Source organism: Oncorhynchus keta, chromosome 27 (assembly GCF_023373465.1).
Source record: "Oncorhynchus keta strain PuntledgeMale-10-30-2019 chromosome 27, Oket_V2, whole genome shotgun sequence".
Classification (NCBI taxonomy): domain Eukaryota; kingdom Metazoa; phylum Chordata; class Actinopteri; order Salmoniformes; family Salmonidae; genus Oncorhynchus; species Oncorhynchus keta.
This window is the reverse complement of record NC_068447.1, coordinates 44,828,470-44,852,073: the sequence shown is the minus strand read 5'-3', so window position 1 is coordinate 44,852,073 and position 23,604 is coordinate 44,828,470. Positions and strand designations below refer to the sequence as shown.

General features: G+C 41.8%; 2 protein-coding genes across 4 annotated transcripts in view; one reads left to right on the top strand and one right to left on the bottom strand.

Moving 5' to 3' along the window:
- Positions 1-333: 333 nt before the first annotated feature.
- On the bottom strand, positions 334-6,950 carry LOC118360174 (mitogen-activated protein kinase 14A-like). 2 transcript variants are annotated; one of them, XM_035739403.2, is made up of 12 exons: positions 6,720-6,950; positions 5,963-6,092; positions 5,486-5,544; positions 4,571-4,682; positions 4,126-4,155; positions 3,972-4,019; positions 3,618-3,732; positions 3,394-3,465; positions 3,042-3,121; positions 2,596-2,674; positions 2,230-2,403; positions 334-2,094 (listed from the first exon to the last, which is right to left on the bottom strand). In XM_035739403.2, the coding sequence occupies exons 1-12, from the start codon at positions 6,836-6,838 to the stop codon at positions 2,033-2,035; spliced, it is 1,080 nt and encodes a 359-aa protein (XP_035595296.1). In that variant the 5' UTR covers positions 6,839-6,950; the 3' UTR covers positions 334-2,032. The 2 variants fall into 2 exon arrangements, with proteins under 2 accessions (XP_035595296.1, XP_035595297.1); XM_035739404.2 differs by having other exon boundaries at positions 5,963-6,028; positions 6,720-6,928.
- A 7,828-nt stretch (positions 6,951-14,778) lies between these two features.
- The window catches only part of LOC118360173 (plexin-B1-like), a 60,084-nt gene continuing 51,258 nt past the window's right edge, over positions 14,779-23,604 (top strand). The window contains exon 1 of one of the 2 annotated variants that reach the window (XR_008083251.1): positions 14,779-15,307. The gene's annotated coding sequence lies outside the window, so the exon portion shown is untranslated. The remainder of the gene's footprint in view (positions 15,308-23,604) is intronic. The other variant, XM_035739401.2, reaches the window with a different exon arrangement.

Genomic DNA, 23,604 nt, shown 5'->3' with positions numbered 1-23,604 from the left:
TAGAGTAGGGTGTTTTCTCATTTGTGTCTGGAAGTAGCTAGCAAGCTAGCCAATGTTAGCCAGTTAGCTTGAGTGCTTGACTGCCGTTGTGAGAACAGAACGTTAGAATCAACCCTACTCATCAGCCAGAGCATCCAGTGTGCGCTCTGAACGCTCTGGAATTTACAATCTGACAGCACAGTTGCAGTCAGCATCGCTATGGGTAATATAACAGCCTAATCAGCTCTGCTCGGGCAAGTGATTTTCAGTGAGCTGTTCTCTCATTTGTGTCTGGAAGTAGCTAGCAAGTTAGCTTGGGTGCTTGACTGCTGTTGTTAGTACAGAGCACTCGGATCAACCCTTAAAGAGATGGGTGGGGCTAAAGCTTAAGAGGGTGTGAACGATGCTGAATGGGTGCAAACAAAGAAGGGCTCTCCAGTAGTAGTACCAAAACATTCAAAGGCCATTTTCTCAAAAGTGACTTTACAAGTTTACCAACTTTCAAAGCATAATAACTTTCCCATTGTTCCTCAACTGTAGAGTATGATATACCATTTTGTAGCTCTGAGTCTCTACTTTTATCCAATGTAAAAAAAACACCATTTCAAATTCTGTTACATGAGACCGATTTGAGCTGGTCGGTCACATATTATAAATACCTCACATGTTTATCCGACTCCGTTAAGACGATTAGCAATATGCAAGAGACGACAGTTGAACCATGTGCCGTCAAGTATTATCCATTTAGCAGACTAAGAGCAATGAATGGTCATGAGAAGCGAATATCAAAGCGAGTATTATTTAATAACTTTGTAAAAAAAACAAACAGGTTCACATACAAGGCATAAAGCTTAAGTTACAAGGCAATACTGACATGAACAAAGCATAATTCTAGGCATGTAGATCCTAAGGTTAACTTGCGAGACAACGCATGTACAAAGAGATGCTTACTAGGCCAGAGAAGAATAGAAGCCTAGGAAATAAAGAATTGATCATACAACCTTCCTCCATGGCTGGAAACAGGATAAGAGAGAGAACAAAGCCATGTAATTCCATTTATAACATCTGAAGGTGTAACCTTTCAACTCAAGACCAACCACCATTGACCAATCAAACGATACCAGGATTACAGTGTAACCTGACCACAAAGGCCCAATCTACACAGGATGCCACAACATCTAAATGCTTGTGTAGCGGATTGGATCACTGTAAATGAGACAGAATTCCTGAGAGGACGATAGCACCGCTGAGCGTAATTTAGAGTTCACCCTATACAGATACAAGTAACCACAGAGATCATACATACTTATACACGTGTATATATCAGTTATTCTCAGTGAACAAGTTTCAGATAGATACTGTCCTCTGAATACTGTAACAGAGAGAAACATTTTGGCCCCTCAGTGGGGGAAGGGCTGACTAGTCCTTTTGCATTGTTCTCTGTCTTCCAACTCCAGGCGTCCGAGAGCACAAGCCTACACTACATGGAACCCAATAGGGTTCGACCATAGGAGACCGATAGAGGATTCACTTTTGTATCTGTGCCATTATAGCGTCTATGTGAATGTTCTTCTCCACGATTGGCTGATCCCTCCTGATGACCCGGTTGGACATGGCTTCAACAGGGTCACCAAGAGGGATCAGATGATGTTGAAAGTCCCACCCAGTTGACTACATTAAAATAGTGGAAGTACTCAGTGGCGCTGACCATGCTAATACAGCCTTTCAGCCACTAGAGGCCTCTATCAAAAAGGGTTATACCAAAAAGGTTTCTTCAAAGGGTTCTCCTATGGGGACAGCCGAAGAACCCTTTTAGGTTCTCGATAGCACCTTTTTTGAAGTGTGTATGACCTTCCCTTTAAATATGAGGATTCCATAACAATTCAGACATACAGTATGAAATTTCATAAAGTCATAGACCATGTTGTGAAATGTGATACGCAAACTTTTTATAACATGTGATAACATGTTATTCTAGTTTGTCATGCAGTTCATATGCTAAACTCCATGGTTCAAAAACTGTGGGGAGCCAGTGCTCTGTGGCGTCTGTCCACTACAATGCAGTTGCACTGGGGTTACTGGGGTCGAAAGCCATAATCTCCATGTGGATCAGACCTTAACAGGAAAAATCACAGGAATCACACCATATAGTATTTTAGAATTTCATATCCTGAAAGGGAAACTTTGCAGAACTTTAACTGTAAAAAAGTCTCCAAGAATCGTGAGAAATCATAGAGAAGATATACTCACTACTCCACTCTCCCACGTCAAGCTCCAGGCTTTCAAAGGAGTCGTCGTATGTCGGGGAGTCGGGTTCAGATTCTGGGTCATGGAACTCAGCCAGGTAGGGGTGTGAGAGGCCCTCTTTAGCCGTCATCCTGGTCTCTGGGTCCAGCAGCAGCACGTTCTCCAGTAGATTCACCGCTGGAGAGAGACAGAGACAGAGACAGAGAGAGAGAGGTATTACACAGTGAAAGGAAGGCATTAGGAAGTGGTGCAGGGAATACAGAGTCAAGCCAGCCCTCAACTGTTCTCGAATACAAAGTAGGAAAACTGAGATATTCATAACCACCATGCAGGACGTAACATTAGCACAGTGATAATAGACCAACTCACCGTTTACATGCAAGGAGGGAAAGACCTCCTTGAAGTTTTTCTTCTTTTGGATAGGGAGACTCTGTACATATGAGCGAGCCTGCAAGACAATACCAAAAATGTTGGGGCGGCAGGGTAGCCTAGTGGTTAGAGCGTTGGACTAGTAACCGAAAGGTTGCAAGTTCGAATCCCCGAGCTGACAAGGTACAAATCTGTCGTTCTGCCCCTGAACAGGCAGTTAACCCACTGTTCCTAGGCCGTCATTGAAAATAAGAATTTGTTCTTAACTGACTTGCCTGGTTAAATAAAGGTAAAAAAAAAAATGTTCAACTGTATTTTTTCAACGTTATCTCCTTTTTCGTACAAGTTACCACCATAGTGAGCATACTTGTGATTTCAACACCAAGCTACGTTGAATAGTTGCGAGCTGAACAGTTGCCATTAGATTGAGATGACAGTAAGCCTACATCTTTGCTCTGCATCTTCTGCACTAGGGAGGATGGTGGTGTTCCTGTAACGTTGAGGATCTTCTTCAGCTGGTCAATGCCTGAACAGGATGGTCAAGGAGTGTGTAGGGACACACAAGGCAGACAGTAGAAACCACTACAAGCAAAATACTTAGAGCACTGATCAGTGAACAGTCTGCGACATGATTGGTGTTGTCCCTTGTGCAACTGCAGAATGATAACTAATTAATGAGATGACTACACGATACGTACATCAGTCGTATACAAAGGAATGGGGTACAGAATATATGTTTTTGTGTTGATGTAAACTTAGTGAGTTATACAGGTGTTAAGAGGAAACTTGAGAGGATACTGTCACTGCCTGGGAAAAGAACCTGGCCTGTGATCATCTCAGCCAGGATGCAGCCAGCAGACCACAAGTCCACTGAGAGTGTGACAGACACACACAGAATAAATAACACATGAGCTACAGCTGAACCAATAGTACAAAATGAAGATCACCCCAGAAGTGCAGTGCATGGAATGTGAAGCCCAAATCAATGAAAAGGTATTTATTGTGTGTTGGTGATAGGTCACCTGATTGGCTATAGTGCATCCAGTTGAAGATGACCTCTGGCGACCTGTACCAGCGTGTCACCACATAGCCTGTCATCTCACTCTCTGCATGTCTTGCTAGACCAAAGTCCAGGATCTGAGATAGAAAGAGAAAGCGAGGGAATGTGAAAGAAAAGTCCATTGAAGCTTGTAAAAAATAGAGGCTTATACGTAACCACAACAATCAAACAATAATGTGTAGTCATTAAACACCAGTGTGTTGTCTTCCTAAATCAAGTACATTATGTTTATCTTACTGTCTGAAGGTTTTACAATAAAAGGTTCAGTATCATTAAACCATTAATAATTAAAGAATTTTGCCAAATTCTTAATTACCTTTAATTCACAGTTCTCATTCACAGCAAGGTTACCAGGTTTTAGGTCCTGAAGAATACATTTGAAAAAACAAACATAGGATCTTATATGATCTGGCCACTCAAATGTACTTAGAAATGTATTTCAAGTATATTCATAAGAACCTAATACAAACCCGATGGATGATCCCTGCAGAATGGATATACTAAGGGAGAGAAAAATGTAAAGAAACATTATCTTCAGGTGAATATAAGATTACGATTTAAGATTAAGATCAAGGTCCAACCAAAATTTGACTTCCGCTTTATCCCGTCCCTTCTGAAAGATACACGCATATACAGGTTGAGAGGTCAGAGCAGGGGTCTGCCACACTGGGCGCCTATGGAGCAGTTGTTTTGGGGTGGTTTAAGTGCATTGCTCAAGGGCACAACGGCAGGCAAAGGCATCTAGGATTTGATACCAGCAAACCTTCGGTTGCCAACTCATTTCCAGATGGATAACCTTTTCCTCACAGATCGGGGATTCAAAATGGCAACCATCCATTTGCCGGCACCCCTCTCTGACGGCTAGGCTACCTGCCACCCCATCTAATACAATGATTTCTTAGTAGTGATGAACACCTTCAGGCCACGTAGCAGCTGGTAGAAGAGGTAAACGATGATGCGATCGGTCAGTCTCCTGCTCTTCATGATGCGACCGAGGTCCTGAGCCACAAAGGGCATTACCATGTAACTGTAACATGGAGGAGAGAGATGGGAAGTCAGATGCAAACAGTGTTACCATGTAACTGTGACATGGAGGAGAGAGATGGGAAGTCAGATGCAAACAGTGTTACCATGTAACTGTGACATGGAGGAGAGAGATGGGAAGTCAGATGCAAACAGTGTTACCATGTAACTGTGACATGGAGGAGAGAGATGGGAAGTCAGATACAAACAGTGTTACCATGTAACTGTGACAGAGAAATAAAGTAGGGAAAGGGAATGATACAATACGTCATGTACTAAAGCTACCTCCTCAAACTAAGCATTACAACTGTATAAAATGATTACATAACAAAAATGCTGGTAATATCATACACTATCATACACAGGCATAAAATATATGTTTTAACTCAGCTAACAGATTATATCACATACACAAGCACATACAAAGGAGCGAAGGCGAAGTAAGCACAAACAAACATGAATAAACCTGCACACACACACAGCTTTGTTTTGGAGTGTAAAAATGTTTGACAATTAAAAATCTTATTTTCCCTAACCCCTAACCCTAAATCTAACCCTTACCTAACCCTATAAACTTAACCTGAAAAACCCTGAACCTGACCTTAATCCCAAAACCTAATCCTTAAATTTAAAATAGCATTTGAACAAATTGAGAACATTCGGTTTAAATTTGAGGACATTGGGGTCCTCATAATGTAGGAAAACAAGTACACACACATGTACAAACTTCATGATACACACTCAGCAGCCTGTCTCAACAAGCTGTGACAACTGGCAGAGGAATGTGGTTCCCAGCTCCCCACTTACAACGTCTGGAATTTCTCCAGGGAGAAATCAGGTGTGAAGACATGGAGGAGGCTGATCACCTTTAAGGAAAACAACAGGAAGAAGGAAAGTAATGAACAGTTTATTCCCACAAAAAGGGACCACACAAACATATACATTGCAGTAATACACATTCATCGCCAGTAGTACAAGTAGGCCTGAGGAAGTACAAGTGCTCTGTGAATATGTTGAGTGAAAACACTGGCCCATAAGAGGGGCTATTCCTCTCCGCCAAACAGAAATAAACATAAGAAGGAGGCAAAGGAATAAAACTGGACGTCTTTGGGTGACTGATATTCAACATACAGATTCGTTTAAAACTACAAATGATCCTGAGGTGAAGTAGAATGAATGACAATTACTGCGTTGTGATGGCTTTTCATGTTTAAGTGTCTGGAATCTCTGTCCAGGGGAGTGTATCTCAGATGTCCACTATTATAGTAGGTAATAAGGACTTACATTGTCATGCTGGATATGGCGTAACAGTCTTAGTTCACGGTAGGCCCGTTGAGCGTGGATTAGGGACTGAAAGGGACGATAGAGCTTTTTTATGGCCACCTTCTCCTTAGTCTGCTGGTCAATAGCAGAACTAATGAATAAAACAAGTTCAAAGTCAAATAACATTTGTGTTGGATAGAAGAATTCTGCCACAGAATGTAGGCAAGGGGGGTATAGAATGGTTACTCTCAATGCCAATAGTGATACTTCAAGTCAGTATAGATCAAAGGGTACAGAATCTTTGAGTAGCTATCATGTCAGTTTGACCAATTGTTATAAGTAGTACTACAAATAACATTTCAGACGCTTGTGTGTTCATTCTATATTACCGATATCTGGCAGAGGTAAAACTGGGTTTCAAGATGTGTTAATATGAGGCTCGCTCCAGGTTGGGAGTGAATAATTAGTCTCATCTCGAGACCTGCTTCAATTGGCTAATTTCCTTGAGGCAATAGTGCCTCTGTTAGCAGTGTCCTGAGTCTTTTGTTATGGGAAGAAAATGGAACAACAAGCTGATATGACACAATATCCAATATTGTAGAATTTTGCGTATGTAACTAATAAGAAATGAATAAACAATTATAGGCTTAGGTAAAGTTGTTCCCTTATTCTGTTTATGTTCTATATTTTAAAGTATATAAAATGCATGCTGGTTTGGCGAGAAGTTTTTCCAGGAAAACTACCAATAATTGCCCCTTCACAAAGCCCCTTCACTCACCATACTGTCCCGTAAGCGCCCGAGCCAACTGCTTTCAGCGCGATATATTGTTCTGGAACATCCCATGTTGTTTTCTTTAACTCCAGTCTATGGAAACCTGTCTTCACAGGCGATTCCATTTTGTCAATAAAATATGTCGATCTAGTTCAAACCAGTGTGGTACCTATTGGTGAATTTTCATAGCCTTGAGGTTTCGATATGACAGGTAAGCAGAGGTAGCCTACAACTGTGAGACCCCACCCCACCTCACATGATGTAAATGGCATTCCCACTGCACTGTGTACACACTCACCTGTCGAAGGCTCTGTATAAAACTCATACATAGGCCTACTAGTATAGTAGCCTAAAATATTGCTGCTCTTTCTGTAGCACCATTCCAAATACTGCAAAAAGCTGCCAAATTCCTCTTACTCTTCTGTTCGATCAGATGTGTAAAAAACAGGATTGAGTTGGTTTGTGAGATCTGGTATTAATAGTGCTTCTTGTTCCTGCTAAACGTCTCTGTAGAGGTCAAAGTCATGCACAGATTGCCGACAGAGTAAAGCATTCACACAGATCACATTTACAGTATAGTATTAATCTAAGTTTTCTGTACTACCAACCATGGACCAATCAAAAACTGTAACTAGTATCTGCGGTGTATTACAACTTGAAGGCTACTGTAAAAACCATAGATATGTTATAAGACCCTCCACCTTTGTCTGACCCCATTAAATTATTTACTAAGGGATATCTATCTTGTTCTTAACATTAGTGGAACATGGGCATCCTATAGACCCTCCTGGCAAAAATATTGGTCAATACAAAAAGTTTATGATTCAAAGCTAGCTCAAATGTTCTCATTTGAATGCTCAGATTGAATGATCAGCAGCCAGAGTGAGGGACAGATGTATTGGGCATAAAGCAAGCATACTGCAGGGCACTCCGTCTGTAACGACAGATGCTTGGAGACGAGAAGCAAGTACAGGGCGTACATTTAATAATAAATAAACATGAAACATAACAAGAACAGCGTCTGGACAGGAGAAACATAACATCAATGCTGACTCGGAAATGAAACTGAGGAAGTGACAGATATAGGGGAGGTAAATGACATGATGGAGTGCAGGTGAGTCCCATAATTAAGCGCAGGTGTGCGTAACGATGGTGGCAGGCGTGCGTAATGATGAGTGAACTGGTGACCTCGAGCACCTGAGAGGGGGAGCGGGAGCAGATGTGACACTGTCAAATAGGCCTACATTACATTCCTCTAGTCAAGTGGGATGAAAAAAAGTGCAGAAAATTCTGAGTCCACTACATTATTAAAGAACTTCTTCGGGATCGGTGTCCCTTCCGCGGGACGGTTGAGCTAACGTAGGCTAATGCGATTAGCATGAGGTTGTAAGTAACAAGAACATTTCCCAGGACATAGATATACCGTCTCTGATATTGGCAGAAAGCTTAAATTCTTGCTAATCTAACTGTACTGTCCAATTTACAGTAGATATTACAGTGAAATAATACCATGCTATTGTTTGAGGAGCGTGCACAATATTGAACATGAAAAGTTATTAATAAAAAAAATAGGCACATTTGGGCAGTCTTGATACAAAATGTTGAAGAGAAATGCAATGGTTCATTGGATCAGTCTAAATCTTTGCACATACACTAAATTGCACCTGGGCTGGAATAATACATTATGGCCTTTCTCTTGCATTTCAAAGATGATGGTACAACAAAATACAAACGAACGGTTGGTTTTTTCTTTGTATTATCTTTTACCAGATCTATTGTGTTATACTACATTCATTTCACATTTCCATAAACTTCCAAGTGTTTGCTTTCAAATGATACAAAGAATATGCATATCCGCGCTTCAGGGCCTGAGCTACAGGCAGTTAGATTTGGGTATGTGAATTTAGGCAAAAATTTTAAAAAGGGGCTAATCCTTAAGAGGTCCTGAATGAGTCCAGGTCACTGTAAAATGGGAAAAAGCTGAATAGATAAAGATAAAGCTGGATTCCATTGAGTATAATTTTTTTCAATGTAATGTGTGATTATCTGAAAAGTAGTTTTGTGAGACATGTGAGATTGCAAAATGTGTTCATATATGCAAAACAACCATTTTTCAAATGTCCATCTTTGGTTGGGTCTTTTGTTTTGTCCGTTTATTAGCAGCTAAGATAAAAACATACCAATAGGCTAATTCCGTAAAGGCAGATCTAAACACCGTAGGCACATTTTATTGAACTTTGAGCATTGACTGTAGGTGGAAAGGCACTTTATACATCCAATCAGTTATTTCAATTACTATTATTATTTTTCCAAGGTGTTACAGTGAGCACTGCAATAACTGTACCACAGAGATTTTAAACCTGTATGTATACCATAGACAGAGATAGACAGCTCTAGTGCCCCAAAGCTATTTTAGTCAACTTGGTGGGACTTCCTATGGAGGGATCACATAATTCCATCCAGGTCATCAGGAAGGCTCATCAAATTAATTATTCTCCTGAGAAAACATTCCATAACTGTAGGAAGCAGTACATTTAATTGAAATGACATGGAAACAACGTTGATTCCACCACTGTGTGCCCAGTGGGATATTGCTTACACCTGTAAAATCCTCTCAGATTAGTGTGTAGGGCTTAGGGGTCCATTTGGGAGTGGGTCGTTTACTCTCTTTGACTACATGCTCTCCATACCTGGGCATACCTGAGGTGCATTCAATATGACAGAGTGGTGTTCATCGTTTAATTAATACGGAAACGGTACTGTACTAAAAAAAACAGTTTGCGAACGATATGGCCCAGAGGGTGATTGTGTAAGGAGGTGTGCTGCATGAGTTTTGCGATTTCAAATGGTCACACCCATATTGATCAGGCCACACCCACCAAACGGGAGTAACTATACCTCAAAAGAACAGTGTGCACCATTTTGGGAAAACGTGTAGTTCGGTACAAACTTAAGGTAGGAAATGTTGATCCTAACTGAAAGCACCCCAGGGTTGGGGTCAATTCCATTTAAATTCCAGTCAATTCAGAAAGCAAACCAAATTCTTATTTAAATTCCAAATGTTCCTCATTGAAAACCATTGTAATTGTAATTTCAGTTATCTTCCTGAGGTAGTATTGCATTACAATACCTCCAAATCACATTATTGCTCGTTTGGAAGTCTGCAGAAGTTTATATTAGCTGAAACGGCTAGATTAACCCCGTTCAACAGCCCTGCAGCCCCACAGCAACTTGCCAAACATCCCCTATTTCCCCTTCACCCAAATCCAGATAGCTGATGTTCTGAAAGAGTTGCAAAATCTGGACCCCTACAAATCAGATGGGCTAGACAATCTGGACCCTCTCTTTCTAAAATGATCAGCCGCAATTGTTGCAAACCCTATTACTAGCCTGTTCAACCTCTCTTTCATATCGTCTGAGATCCCCAAATATTGGAAAGCTGCCACGGTCATCCCCCTCTTCAAAGTGGAGACACTCTAGACCCAAACTGTTACAGACCTATATCTATCCTACCCTGCCTTTCCAAGGTCTTCGAAAGCCAAGTTAACAAACAGATCACCGACCATTTTGAATCCCACCGTTCCTTCTCCGCTATGCAATCTGGCTTCAGAGCTGGTCATGGGTGCACCTCAGCCACGCTCAAGGTCCTAAACGATATCATAACCGCCATCGATAAAAGACAATACTGTGCAGCCATATTCATCGACCTGGCCAAGGCTTTCGACTCTGTCAATCACCACGTTCTTATCGGTAGACTCAACAGTCTTGGTTTCTCAATGACGGCCTTGCTTGGTTAACTAATTACTTCTCAGAAAAAAATTAAATGCATGCTCTTCAACGGATCGCTACCCGCACCTGCCCGCCCGTCCAGCATCACCACTCTGGATGGTTCTGACTTAGAATATGTGGACAACAAAAAATACCTAGGTGTCTGGTTAGACTGTAAACTCTCCTTCCAGACTCACATTAAGCATCTCCAATCCAAAATTAAATCTAAAATCAGCTTCCTGTTTCGCAACAAAGCAGCATTCACTCATGCTGCCAAACATACCCTCGTAAAACTGACTATCCTGCCGATCCTTGACTTTGGCGATGTCATTTATAAAATAGCCTCCAACACTCTACTCAGCAAATTGTATGCAGTCTATCACAGTGCCATCCGTTTTGTCACCAAAGCCCCATATACTACTCACCACTGCGACCTGTATGCTCTCGTTGGCTGGCCCTCCCTTCATATTTGTCACCAAACCCACTGGCTCCAGGTCATCTATAAGTTTTTGCTAGTTAAAGCCCCGCCTTATCTCAGCTCACTGGTCACCATAGCAGCACCCACCCATAGCACGTGCTCCAGCAGGTATATTTCACTGGGAACGAATTGCAAAAATCACTGAAGCTAGAGACTCATATCTCCCTCACTAACTTTAAGCATCAGCTGTCAGAGCAGCTCACAGATCACTGCACCTGTACATAGCCCATCTGTAAATAGCCTATCCAACTACCTCACCCCCATATTGTTATTTATTTATTATTATTATTATTTTTTGCTCCTTTGCACCCCAGTATCTGTACTTGCACATTCATCTTCTGCACATCTATCATACCAGTGTTTAATTGCTAAATTGTAACTACTTCGCCACTACGGCCTGTTTATTGCCTTACCTCCCTAATCTTACCTCATTTTCACATACTGTATACAGATTTTTTTTCTGTTGTGTTATTGACTGTACGTTTGTTTATTCCATGTGTAACTCTGTGTTGTTGTTTGTGTCTCACTGCTTTGCTTTATCTTGGCCGGGTCGCAGTTGTAAATGAGAACTTGTTCTCAACTGCTCTAACTGGTTAAATAAAGGTGAAATAATAACATAAAAAAAATAAAAAATAACAGCCAATAAAATGTAGGCGCTGTAAGCCACGCCTACATTTTACTGGACGTTACATTTCTAGAACCCTCCACCATTGTCTCATGTCAGATGGCTTCAATCTAATGCTACATGCACTTGCCAGGAGCCAGCGCAGACGGCAGTCGCTCTTTCTGATGTGAGACAATGCCACCCCCCCGACATGCCTGTAGATTGGATGCTGCATGTAATGACATGTGTCACTGGGTGTTCGTGCTCCTCACTCCAAGGACGTTCTATTTAGTACAGTCTTGTGAAGACGAGAGTGTGGAGAACTCATCAAAAATGACTTTTGAAGCACTGCACACCCATTGCTACTGCATTACCTTTGACCAATACAGACAAAACCAGATAACTACATAAATCAATAGCTAGCTTGTAATTTCATAATTATCAGCCTTGATGGGTAGCTAGCTAGCTACCAATTCTTCATCAGTTCGCCTGTGATCTATGCAAACTACAGTGGATATTTCAGGCAGTTAAACATGCCATAATTAACACAGTACATATTTATTAATGTATCAGGATAAAATGTTCTAGTCAGGCAACATACTTGTTATGTCTCGTGGGTTTCATAACGTCTTTATAACATCACGTCTTTATAACAATTCAATAATAATGATACAAGAATTCAGTTCATCCTTTTATCTCGAACGTGATCATCTCAACATACCACAACTCCCATGATGCTCTGCGGCATAACCCCAATATACAAAATCTCCTTCATTCCTTCTTAAATTGCCCCCATTATGAACAACAGTCCTGAAAAGGTGACTGTGAGCCCCTAGGTGATGACTGCTGGGACAGGATGTCACCCGGTAACAGTTCTGGTCCACTCACAGTACTCAACAGTAACTTATCTGTGTGTCTTTTCCAGATGAAGTCATCTGAAGTCTGGACAGTGTGGGACACAGGACCAGTCTGAGCAATGACTGTAGCAGGAACCCACTTTGGTCTGTTGAGGTAGTACCTAGATAGTTTCTTCAGGTTTGAAAGCTCTGTCCTTTAATTTTTAATTTTTTTTAACTAGGCATGTCAGTTAAGAACAAATTCGTATTATCAATGACAGCCTACCCCGTCCAAACCCTAACAATGCTGGGCCAATTGTGCACCACCTTATGGGACCACCAATCATGGCCAAATGTGACAACAGCCCAGGATTGAACCAGGGTCTGTAGTGATGCCTCTAGCACTGAGATGCAGTGCCTTAGACCGCTGCACCAGTCGGGAGCCCGCTCAGTTCATGTTGTCACACTGTCTCCTTTGCGTTCAAAGGTTTGAGTAGGTTGAAACTTGTGCGTAGCTCTCTCTTCATGAGTAGTGATACAGAAAAAGCCTTGGTGGTTGTACGTGGCATGTTCCTGTAGGATAGCAGGAAGCTGTTCAAGCATTGGTGCCATTTCCCTTGACCCTGAGACGCTTTCAAGTCATGTTTCATGGTCTGCACAAACCTCTCCACTAGCCCGTTGGTTGATGGATAATACGGTGCAGACCTGAGGCCATTTCTTTGGACATTTCTGTGGTCTGTTGTTGTTAACGAGTTGGAGTAGCGATCCAAACCGACTAAACACTTCCACAAGCTTCTCAATGGTCTTCTCAGCAGTAGATCTCAGGATGGCAACCACTGGCCACTTTCTATGAGCATCCACGACCAAGAAACAAACTTCGACTGAACCTGTGAAGTTGACATGCATGCATTTCCTTGCCTCCTCCATCCAATCCCATGGATGAAGAGCTGCAAGTTGAGGTACGGTGTGAACCTTTTAGCATGGGGAACATGTTTTTGCTTTCTCCTCAATGTCTCCATCCAATCCAGGCCAAAAGTAGCTTTGTGTGATTTCCTTCATGCAAACCATTTGATTCGCATTTCATTCTGCCTTCGCTGGTTTCCTCAGCAAAGGCGGAATGATAACTTTCCTCCCCCACAGCAGACAACTGGAAAGGTAAGGTTTCAGTTCCGGAGCATTTCCTGCGGCTTTACCTTGGATGATGATGTCCATCACTTCAGATAACACCAGTTCGTTTCTGTTGTTTCTCCGCACTTGTGATGAAGATGTCAACTTGGCATGACTACGTCTTGACCACAGGTAGTGGTAACCTGGAAAGTCCATCTGCTTAGCATTACAGTTCTGACTTGTGGCACTTGATGTCGTAGGTGTATGCTGACAACAACAAAGCCCACCTTTGCATTGCTTGCTTGCAGTATGCGGTACAAAGATGCTAGTCAGTGGACAATGATCTGTAGGATGATTAGTAAGAAGGGGGAACTTCCTCCTGTACAGATACTGGTGAAATTTATGCCCTCCAAAAACTATTCCTAGGTCTTCCCTTCTATTGCGTTGTTACTTTCTGCTTTCTACAATGTCCTTGATGCGAAAGCAATTGGCTTCTCTTCACCGGAAGGCATGATATAGGACATGACTGCTCCCACATCATAGGGACTAGCATCACAAGCTAGTTGGATGGGCAATGAAGGGTCGAAGTGTGTCTAGATTAATCTAAATCCCTCAGTTTCTTCTCCGCAAAGAAACCCACAGTACCTCCAGAGATGATATCTAGACCACGAACACATTCTAACCATTCTGATTAGTCCCAGAAGTTGATGGGTTGAGCCAGAGCAAGAACACACATGGTTAAAGCAGTGTTTTGAAAATGCGTCATTGGCTTTGATACTCTGATTGGTTAGAAATGATCCAATCATTTTGACATGAGTGGTGTTATACAACATTTGACTTAGATGATGGCAGTCACACTGAAGCATGTATCAAAACATAGAGCAGCGGAAGAAATCAGTTTGAGTCTTTAGGCAACAAATTAAGTGTAATATACAATGACATCGCAAAACAAAAAAACACATAAGTAGGAGGCAGAAATGGTTCCTACACAAGTAAAGAATGAAAGACATGCTATACAATTATGAGCGGTAATTATCTCTGTTATTTAATTTTTTTCCTCGCCAGGTACGTTAGGTTCTTTTTTGTGTAACTGTGCTTTCAGTCCCACTGGCAACCACCAGAGGAGGCTCAAATCACATAGGTCTACATACAGATTTTGAGGTGATGCTATCATTGAATTTCCTCCTGTAATTACCACCTGGAACTGTGAATTTATACCGTTCTTTGTTGTTTATAACTAATTATGTTTGCGGTGGTAACACTTATGTTTTGGGCAGGGGATAGGCCTACGTATGGGAATTTGCTAAGTCATTATATAACGAATATAATTAAAATGAGAATAAAATTATCCATTATTTCAAGTATTTAACTTGTTTTTGTGAAAGTTCAACGATGTCATTCATTTATTGCGCTTCTTGCTTGTCTGTAAACAATGGCTCACTGCGGGACGAAGCAATTGCGCTTCTACAAAATAAGTTGCCCACTCCCAGATATGCCTAGAAAGAAGTCTGCCACTCAGCTTGGGCTTGTTCGTTGTAGTAACTGTTCCTCTGAACTACCCGTGCGCAAACCAAGCGGCTTGTCAGCTGTGTGGATCCTCAAAGACAACGAATGGTAGTACCGTACGACAACTGACAGTGCTGCTCGGTAAAGAATAGGAAGGGGCAGTAAAGTAAACGCACGTTTTTAGAATAATTTGTCAAACAATTTGCATTTGGATTAGCTGGAGAACAGACACTTTTCTCTCGCTTATAACGCCGGGGAGCTCACATCGAGACTCCGTGACATCGTACTTTTTAAGGTAAGAATACAGTTTGATTTGAGTCCCATTAAAACTCAAATTTACTTAAAAGTTGTTTTTAGTGCCTAATAAACATTATAACCTAGAGGAGAAATAAATGCGACAATTCGGACTACGTTGAATGAAACACATTACGGGCTAGAGTTTCAAATGTAACCTCATTCCATGGATTTTTAAAATGGGAAGGTGCAATAATATATTACGTTGTTGCAATACTTTAAAAGTTCCTATGTTGTCAAAAAACAAGTGCAAGTCGAATGTAATATCACTCAATACATCCATTTGTCCATGAGCCTTTTGTTAAAACGTTTTTAACACTAACCCCTGCAACGAATGAAGGTATCGTTGAAATAAAAACTGGTTTTGCGTATGATTGTATTGAATTGCTCAGTGGATACAGTTGTCTAGTGTGATTATTCCACTTGGGGTCGTTGTTCAAACTGTCTAGGCATAGACCATCAAAACAAATGTTTTGTTTGTGTATTGTCTGACTATCATTTGGCAATTATCAGACAAACTATTGATGTACCACCATCACTTTTTGACATGATGCAAGTAAAGCTGCCAGCATGCCATTCTCCTCCCATATGTAGGGATTGATGAGAGGATGATCCAGCGGACACAGTTGGGCTCCACTGTCACTTGAATACTGCAACTGGATGTGTTGTGTGATTGTTTTTTTTGTTTTTTTCAAATGCCATTTTCAACTGCTGTCATAATCTTTTGGATACAGACAGACACGTCCTCTTCCTAACTGTCTAAAGCTGTTGTTCCCCCTTTGAAATTAGCTTACAACTTGCCATTGGCAAAATCAGTTGCATTTGTACATATCTGTATGTTTGCCTAGGTGTGATTCTGAAAAGGTTTGGTCTTATCTTTTAACAGGGGCTACAATTATAGCCTAACAGAGGAAGTGTATATATTTTTTTTACATAGCCACTCCCTTTCTTTTTCTTTCTACAGCAGGAAATTATTGTGTAATATTCAAACTTTATTCATACAGTGGCCAACGTTTATAAAGGATCACACTTTCAGCTGTGATCAGGCTAGAAGAGGCTTTGTTTAAAATCCCCCAAAATCCTGTTTTGCACCTAATAAACCCTATTGAGATGGTGCTTTCATTCTTTCCCACCCCAGTCGGTTTTCACTTTCTTACCCTGTGTAGGTAATCCAGAAGTGCAATAAACAAAACCAGATTTATATATATTTTTGTATACCAAAGGACAACCTTTTTCTAGGTGTATTGGCTGATCAGATGTAATTTGATTACGTTGGATTAGGGTTTTGATTATCCAGCATCTTACCCTAGCCCAGTAACATCATTACAGGAAGACTTTGTAGTAAAATGGCCATGGGCATGACCTTCGAGCTCTTACTCTTTCACTTGTTTTGCTGTTCAAAACCCAGACGGACATTCTTGAATAGCAGGCCATCTGCTAGTCCAAGTGCTTTTTCCATGAGCACAATATCACATTACCCTCAGATCACTTTGCAATAGAGTGGGGGATGTGATTTGTTGGCAAGGGGGAATACAGTCTCATTCCCAGTAGTATGTCTTCAACACAATGTCTGGTAAAAAGGCTTTTACATTTTTGTGGGTGGCTACCACCAACACCATCTTTGCTTCCGCTAAAAACCCTGCCATCTGATTGGTTGAGACTTGTGGGCTCACTTTCCTTGGCTGGCAAAGACGCCACCGGGGATAACTCTCAGATTTGGATTGCTGTGTGCTTTCCATCATGTCTTAAAACTGTCTGACTATTTGGCCCAGAGGCTTATTTCAAGTTTTCAGGTAACAGGAATGAACATGCCGGCCTCCAGTCACCACTAGCCGGCCTCCTTCCGGTACCCTGCCTTGAACCTTAGTCACTATTAGTAACCGGTACTACCACCCGGTACTCTACTCTGCACCTTAGAGACTGCTGCCCTATGTGCGTAGTCACTTTAATAATGTTTACATATTGTTCTACCCACTTCATATGTATATACTGTATTCTAGTCAAGGCTCATCCTATATAACTACTGCTGTACACACCTTTCTATTCATATACTGTCCATTCATACCATTTTATATTTATATTCTAGACTCTGACATTGCTCGTTCTGATATTTTTGGGATTTGTGTGTTGTTTTATACTGTTAGGTATTACTGCACTGTGGGAGCTAGAAACATAAGCATTTCGCTGCACCTGTGATAACATCTGCAAAATATGTGTACGAGACAAATGCAATTTTGATTTGAAAAGATCAAACGTTGAAGGCACTAGGACCTCTCGGATGGACAAAATAAAAAAACTTCATCAGCAGCTGCCGTTCAATCTTGCTTTGTGACTACATTTTTTACACAGCAATAGAAGGGAGGCTGTCATCTACAGGATATATATACTTGATTGATAAGTGAAATGTTAAAGGGATACTTTGGGATTTTGTCAGTGAGCCCTTTTTGGATACCACGAAAGTTCAAGTTTTAAGTTTCAATGTCACATGCACAAGTACAGTGAAAGGTCTTTCTTGGAGACACAAAGCCCGACAATGCAATAATCAATAACGATGTATTGCTAGAAAACAAAAAAACACGAGTAAGTAAGCATACCATATACAGGAAATATTTCAAGGCAGTTCCAATACCATATTTACATGTGCTTACATGTTACACATACTGGAGTGATGGAGGTAGATATGTATAGCGGTAAGGTGACTAGGCAACAGGATATAAGATAAACAGAGTAGCAGCAGCTTGCATGTGTAGGTGTGTAGAGTCAGTAAAAATGTATGTGCAAATTATCTGTGAGTGAGCAAATGATGGCGTGAGCGTTTGTGTGCATTTTGGTGTGTGAGTGTGTAGGGCTCTGTGAGTGTGCATAGACAGTGCAAATACTGAAATAAAAGGTCAAACTCGGTCCGTGTAGCTATTTTGTTAGCTATTTAACAGTCGTATTGCTTGGGGATCGAATCTGTTCAAGAGCCTATTGGTGTCAGACTTGATGCACCGGTACCTCTTGCCGTGCGTCTTTGACGATTTTCCGGGCCTTGTTTTCACACCGCCTGATATAGAGGTCCTGGATGGCAGTGAGCTCGGCCCCAGTAAAATACTGAGCTGTCTGCACAACCCTCTGTAGTGACATGCGATCCAGGGTGGTGCTATTGCCATACCAAGCAGTGATGCAGCCGGTCAATATGCTCTCAATGGTACAGCTGTAGTACCTTTTCAGGATTTCAGGGTCTATGACTAATGTTTTCAGCCTCCTGAGGGGGAGGAGGCACTTTCGCGCCTTCTTCATGAATGTGCGTTTTAACCATTTTAAGTCTTTAGTGATTTGGACACAGAGGAACTTGAAGCTGTCTACCTGCTCCACAGCCGACCTGTCAATGTGTATGGAGGCATGCCCCCCCCCCGTTTCCTGTAGTCCACAATCAGCTCCTTGGTCTTGCTGACGTTGAGGGAGAGTTTGTTGCTCCGGCACCACACTGTCAGGACACTGACCTCCTCCTTGTAGGGTGACTCATCGTCGCCGGTGATCAGGCCTACCACTCGTGTTGTCAGCGAACTTGATAATGGGATTAGTTGTGCGTGGCCACATGGTCATAAGTGAACAAGAAGTACAGGAGGGGACTAAGCACACACCCCCTGTGGGGCCCCTGTGATAATGGTCAGCGTGGTGGAGGTGTTGTTGCCTACCCTCACCACCTGGGGTCAGCACGTTAGAAAGTCCAGGATGTAGTTGCAGAGGGAGGTGTTCAGACCCAGAGTCCTAAGCTTGTTGACGAGCTTCGAGGGGATAATGGTGTTTAACGCTGAGATGTAGTCAAAGAACAGCATTCTCACAGGTATTCCTCTTATTTAGGTGGGTGAGGGCAGTGTGGAGAGCAATTAAGATTGCGTCATCGATTGATCTGTTGGGGCGGTATGCAAATTGGAGTGGATCTAGGGTGGCTCGATGTTGTCAAAGCGTGCATAAAATGCATTGAGTTCGTCTTGTAGAGAGGCATCGTTGGGTAGATCATGGTTGGGTCTTCCTTTGTAATCCGCAATAGACTAGAACCCTGCCACATGTGGTGGGCGTCGGAGCCTGTGTAATATGATGCCCCCATATTCCTATATTTTCCTTTTGCTCGTTTGATGACTCTGCGGAGGTCATAGCAGGCCTTCTTGTGCTTATTTCTGTCTTCGGCCATAGCATCAGGGTTGTCTGTGATAGCTCTGTGTTCAGTAGCCCTGCTCTTTAGTTTAGCGCCAACCTCTGTGTTAATCCAGGGCATTTGATTGGGGAAGAAGCGAACCCTCACCGTGGGTACAACGTCGCCGATGCATTTTCTAATGAAGCCTGTTGCTAACTAGTGCTAGCGCAATTGCTAACTATTGTGCGAACGTTTGCGAAACTACCTCTAACTTCCTTCATACTGAACACAGAGACAAATGGTAAACACAAGTTAATCTGACTCTGGGTAGTATCCCTTTAATGATGTAGGCTAACCCTTTTGCTTTTCTCAACATGAGAACAAGCTGACCGATGGGGTGATTTGTTGGCACTTTTGAAACAGGATGCGCACTGTATGAGTAGGGGGTTTCCCAGAGTGACAGTTGCAAACCGGTATGTTCTGAGATAATAAAAAGTAACTCCTCACATGTAACATGAGCATTAATGGAACTTAGATTTTTTTAGCTCTGGCCAGCTGGTCTAGCCATTTCTCCTCATCCTACTCCGACTGGTCGTGTAGACTTGTATTCTAGGCCCCAGAGACATAGACTATTGACTATTGGATTGGTGGAGGTCTCAAGACACAGTCTCAGTTCTGCATGGCAAAGGGGATTGACACTCGTCTTCCTCTGAAGCAACAGTAGATGTACTTAAAGTAATTATTCTCACAGTGGAGCAAACACTAGCCTAGATGACAGACTTGACAATAGGGAGAGAGTGGGTCAAATAACTCCAAGCATATCTAGACAGAAGGATTTTTTGAATGTTTGGGGAGAAGATGGCCATCTTGAGGTTGGGGGGGGGGTGGTTGGAAGATCTGAGAGGTCAAGGATTGTTAGGAGGTATTTGGGGCGTCCACCCCATCAGTCACTCTAGCAGCAGCTGCGCTGCCCTTATGATGCGTCCTTGTGCTGCGGGGTGTGGTTTTATGATCTGCCGGGGTGTGGGAGGTTGACAAGGGGGCACCAACCATGGGGCACCACTCTGGACATACTGCGCAGAACATCACTGTGAGAAAATGAAGGAATATTACAAAGGATTTACATGGTGAAAGTATATAAAGTATTTTAACTGGCAAAAGTTATGTGACTATCATAGTCACATTGCGATCATAGGTAACTATGACGAACATACTGTACATCCTGCTGTTTTGGTAATTACATCTTTCAGCCAGACCTGTAGCTTGATACACTGCACAGGTTGAGTGTACTGTGCAGTTGCCGTATGCAGATCTCCGAAGCTGCCGACTCCCTGACTGCTCTGCATTACATCACCAAGCCCACCCAGGATAGAATATTCATTAGCTAATGCTAACACGTGTGAAAGCCCTGCATAGTTTCCCTTATTTTTTTTTTTTAGGTAAAACTGTCTCTCTCTTTATGTCCTTATCTGCTTTCATCTCTCCCCTCTCTTTCTTGCAAGTCACTGTGGAAGTTGGAACACACGCCGGCTGCTGATCCTGTTCTGAGGCTGTGCCCATTTGTTTTGGCTTCCTAATAAATACCCCTTTTCATTAGTGGTAAGCAGCTTCTGTGTTGTGCTTACCAATGATAAGCTTTTCCATTTCCTGACTAAGCTAGGGACAGTGCTGATGGTCATTACCCTCAATAGGGTCTGGTGGACTGGGTTGAAGATGAGCACTGTCTGGATACCAAGTTACTGCCTTTTTTTAGTTATTTCCCTGGCCTTTGGAAACAGGTGATTTTTAGAGGCCTGAGGAAACAAGGACGGTCACAGCCAACACCAACAGCTGTCAGATAGGTTATAGGTTAACAGAACATTGTTTTGCAAAAACATATTCCTATGGGCTGTTTTTCCACTCTATTCTGGTGTCATCACATTGTATGCTGTTTTCCATCAAAGCCTTAAAGGCTGTCCAAGTTCTATAGTGAATGTCAATTGATAATGTCCCTACGATCCACCTTAAAACACTTGAAATGTATAAGAAATAAACGTAATTTAATTTTAGGTGTCAGTCTGCTGAAAATTCCCCCTTTTTCATAGCTCTTTGCAGTCCCATGGGAAGCCCCAGATATGGAGGGTGTGGTTATTGTGCCGTAACATGGCAACCTCCCTCACTCCCTCTGAACACTTGCCTGTGAGCCCAGCTCAGCTATGCAAGTTATTTCAATCACAGTTGTTAGCATTCCCTTGCTAAACGACATGCCAGTAGAACCTTGTGGTCCCAACTGGAACCTGGCATGACTGACAAATGGTGTTTATGCAGCATGGTATCAAATGTTCAGATATTAAATGATGCATTATTGCACAAGTAATGACTAAAACCAGTTGATTGATTAAACAAACCTCCAAGCATCTTATCCCTCTGCCAATCGAGTTAATGCATATGGGATTACTGTACTTGAACAGAGGGGTGTATTGCAAAGTCAGCTTGGCTTCTCACAATTTCTCTGTTTCTCATCTTTATTAGCAGTGAAGGGGATTTGGAGAGAGTCTGGGTAGATCCTAGATAGGGGATCGCTTTAATCCCCTTTACCTCAGACAATGAGATTGAGGGAGAGGAAATATGCACAGTAAACAAAGGTTAAGGACTATGGTCATGTTTCTTTACGCCATCTTTTTTTTACTTCCAATATCTAACTTCCTGAAACACATTGGCGGTTTTGTTAGATCCTCCTCAATTATGTGACCTGTGGCTCGATATCAGAATAAAATGCTAATATTCAAATGTAACTTTCTACCTTGCTTCTCCTAAGTTGTTTTGGAGGGTTGTTTCAGTATAAGAGTTTCTTGTCCCTTGCCCCTTGCCCCTTGTCCCTTGCCCCTTGTCCCTTGCCCCTTGTCCCTTGATTTGAAGGAAAATGCTAAAGAAGAGTAATGAATTAAAGTTCAACTCAGCCTTGACTTTAAAGATTAGACCACAGGGCTGGCCTCCCAGTCTTGATGCTCTGCCCAATACGCTGTGCAAGTGACGTGCTCCTAAATCATACTTCCGTGTTCATGTCCCTTGTCTTTTTGAATGCGCTTGACGATGATCTCGTAAATTTCATAACAATTATCTTCTTGTTTGTTTATGAATTTACTTCTGCCAGATGCCTTTCATTACGTTTTGGCACTGAAGACCCTTTTAAAAAGCCTACAAAAGTTCAAAAACTGAAAGGCTACTTGCTGTGTGATTTTTGCATAGCGTGTATGTCCCAAACTGTTTACAGTCTCTAGGACATTTGGGTCACCAATAACTGCCCTTTTTTAGAGTATTAGCGTGCCAGTTTGTTTAGACATTAGAAGGGAAAACTCAGCAACAAGGAATGCAAAATAAATATTTTGGTTATTTGAAGTCAACCTTTTTTATTTTTAATCTTTGCATGCTTTGAACGATGTTGACCTTAGGTCTCAGTCAAAGGCAAGTAATTGGCTTCACAAAACATTCCCTTTTTGATCTCAGAATAATGAATGACATGGTTGTTCTGAAATGTCCACATAGTAAAACAGACCAGGGAAGATAATGCTGATATCTATCTATGTAGTGCACATGAATGTGCAGTAATGGCGTGTAATTCAGAGAACGCATCCAGAGACCAAACCAGAGTCATTATGGTAGGAGCAGAGTAGAGCGGATGGCACGAGATGCTTGTACTTACATTGACAGTAAATACCCTCAAATCGAATAATTAAATCTTTAATTCCAAGAAGCTCACAGTATCTTGATCCCAAAATTCAATATGCTTGTTTAATGTTTACCAGATGTCATTAAATTGATTATTCAACTAAAGTTTCTAATATTGCTAGTAGGCCTTTGACAAAAACTATTCCATAGAAGTAACATTCTGCATTATATTTAGCCTTTTCTTCAAATTGTGTTAGTTTCACTCAGACCGTGGTGAATAAGCAGATGCGGAGTCCTTTTCTTTGCAGACAGATTTATCCGGATGGTTGTATTGAACCTGAGGAGTGGCTTTAAATTGCTTAAATCTGTGGTTGAAACCTAGCTACGTCTCAGACCAATGGAAGATGCCTTCTGCCAAGCCTCCCTACTTTAGTGGTCTCTGAGGCTGACTGCTTAGTGTTCTATCAAATGGCAAGTATTGGAATTTCTGTCTGTTGAACTTTGTAATTTAGTAGAGGATCTTGGCCAAG

Excerpts from the sequence above, each read along its gene's own strand:
- LOC118360174 (XM_035739403.2), bottom strand. The coding sequence starts at position 6,838 with ATGGAATCGCCTGTGAAGACAGGTTTCCATAGACTGGAGTTAAAGAAA. Across the intron at positions 4,683-5,485 it reads CTGGAGAAATTCCAGACGTT|TTACATGGTAATGCCCTTTG; the intron begins GTAAGTGGGGAG and ends TCCATGTTACAG. Across the intron at positions 2,404-2,595 it reads TCCCTCCTTGCATGTAAACG|CGGTGAATCTACTGGAGAAC; the intron begins GTGAGTTGGTCT and ends GTCTCTCTCCAG.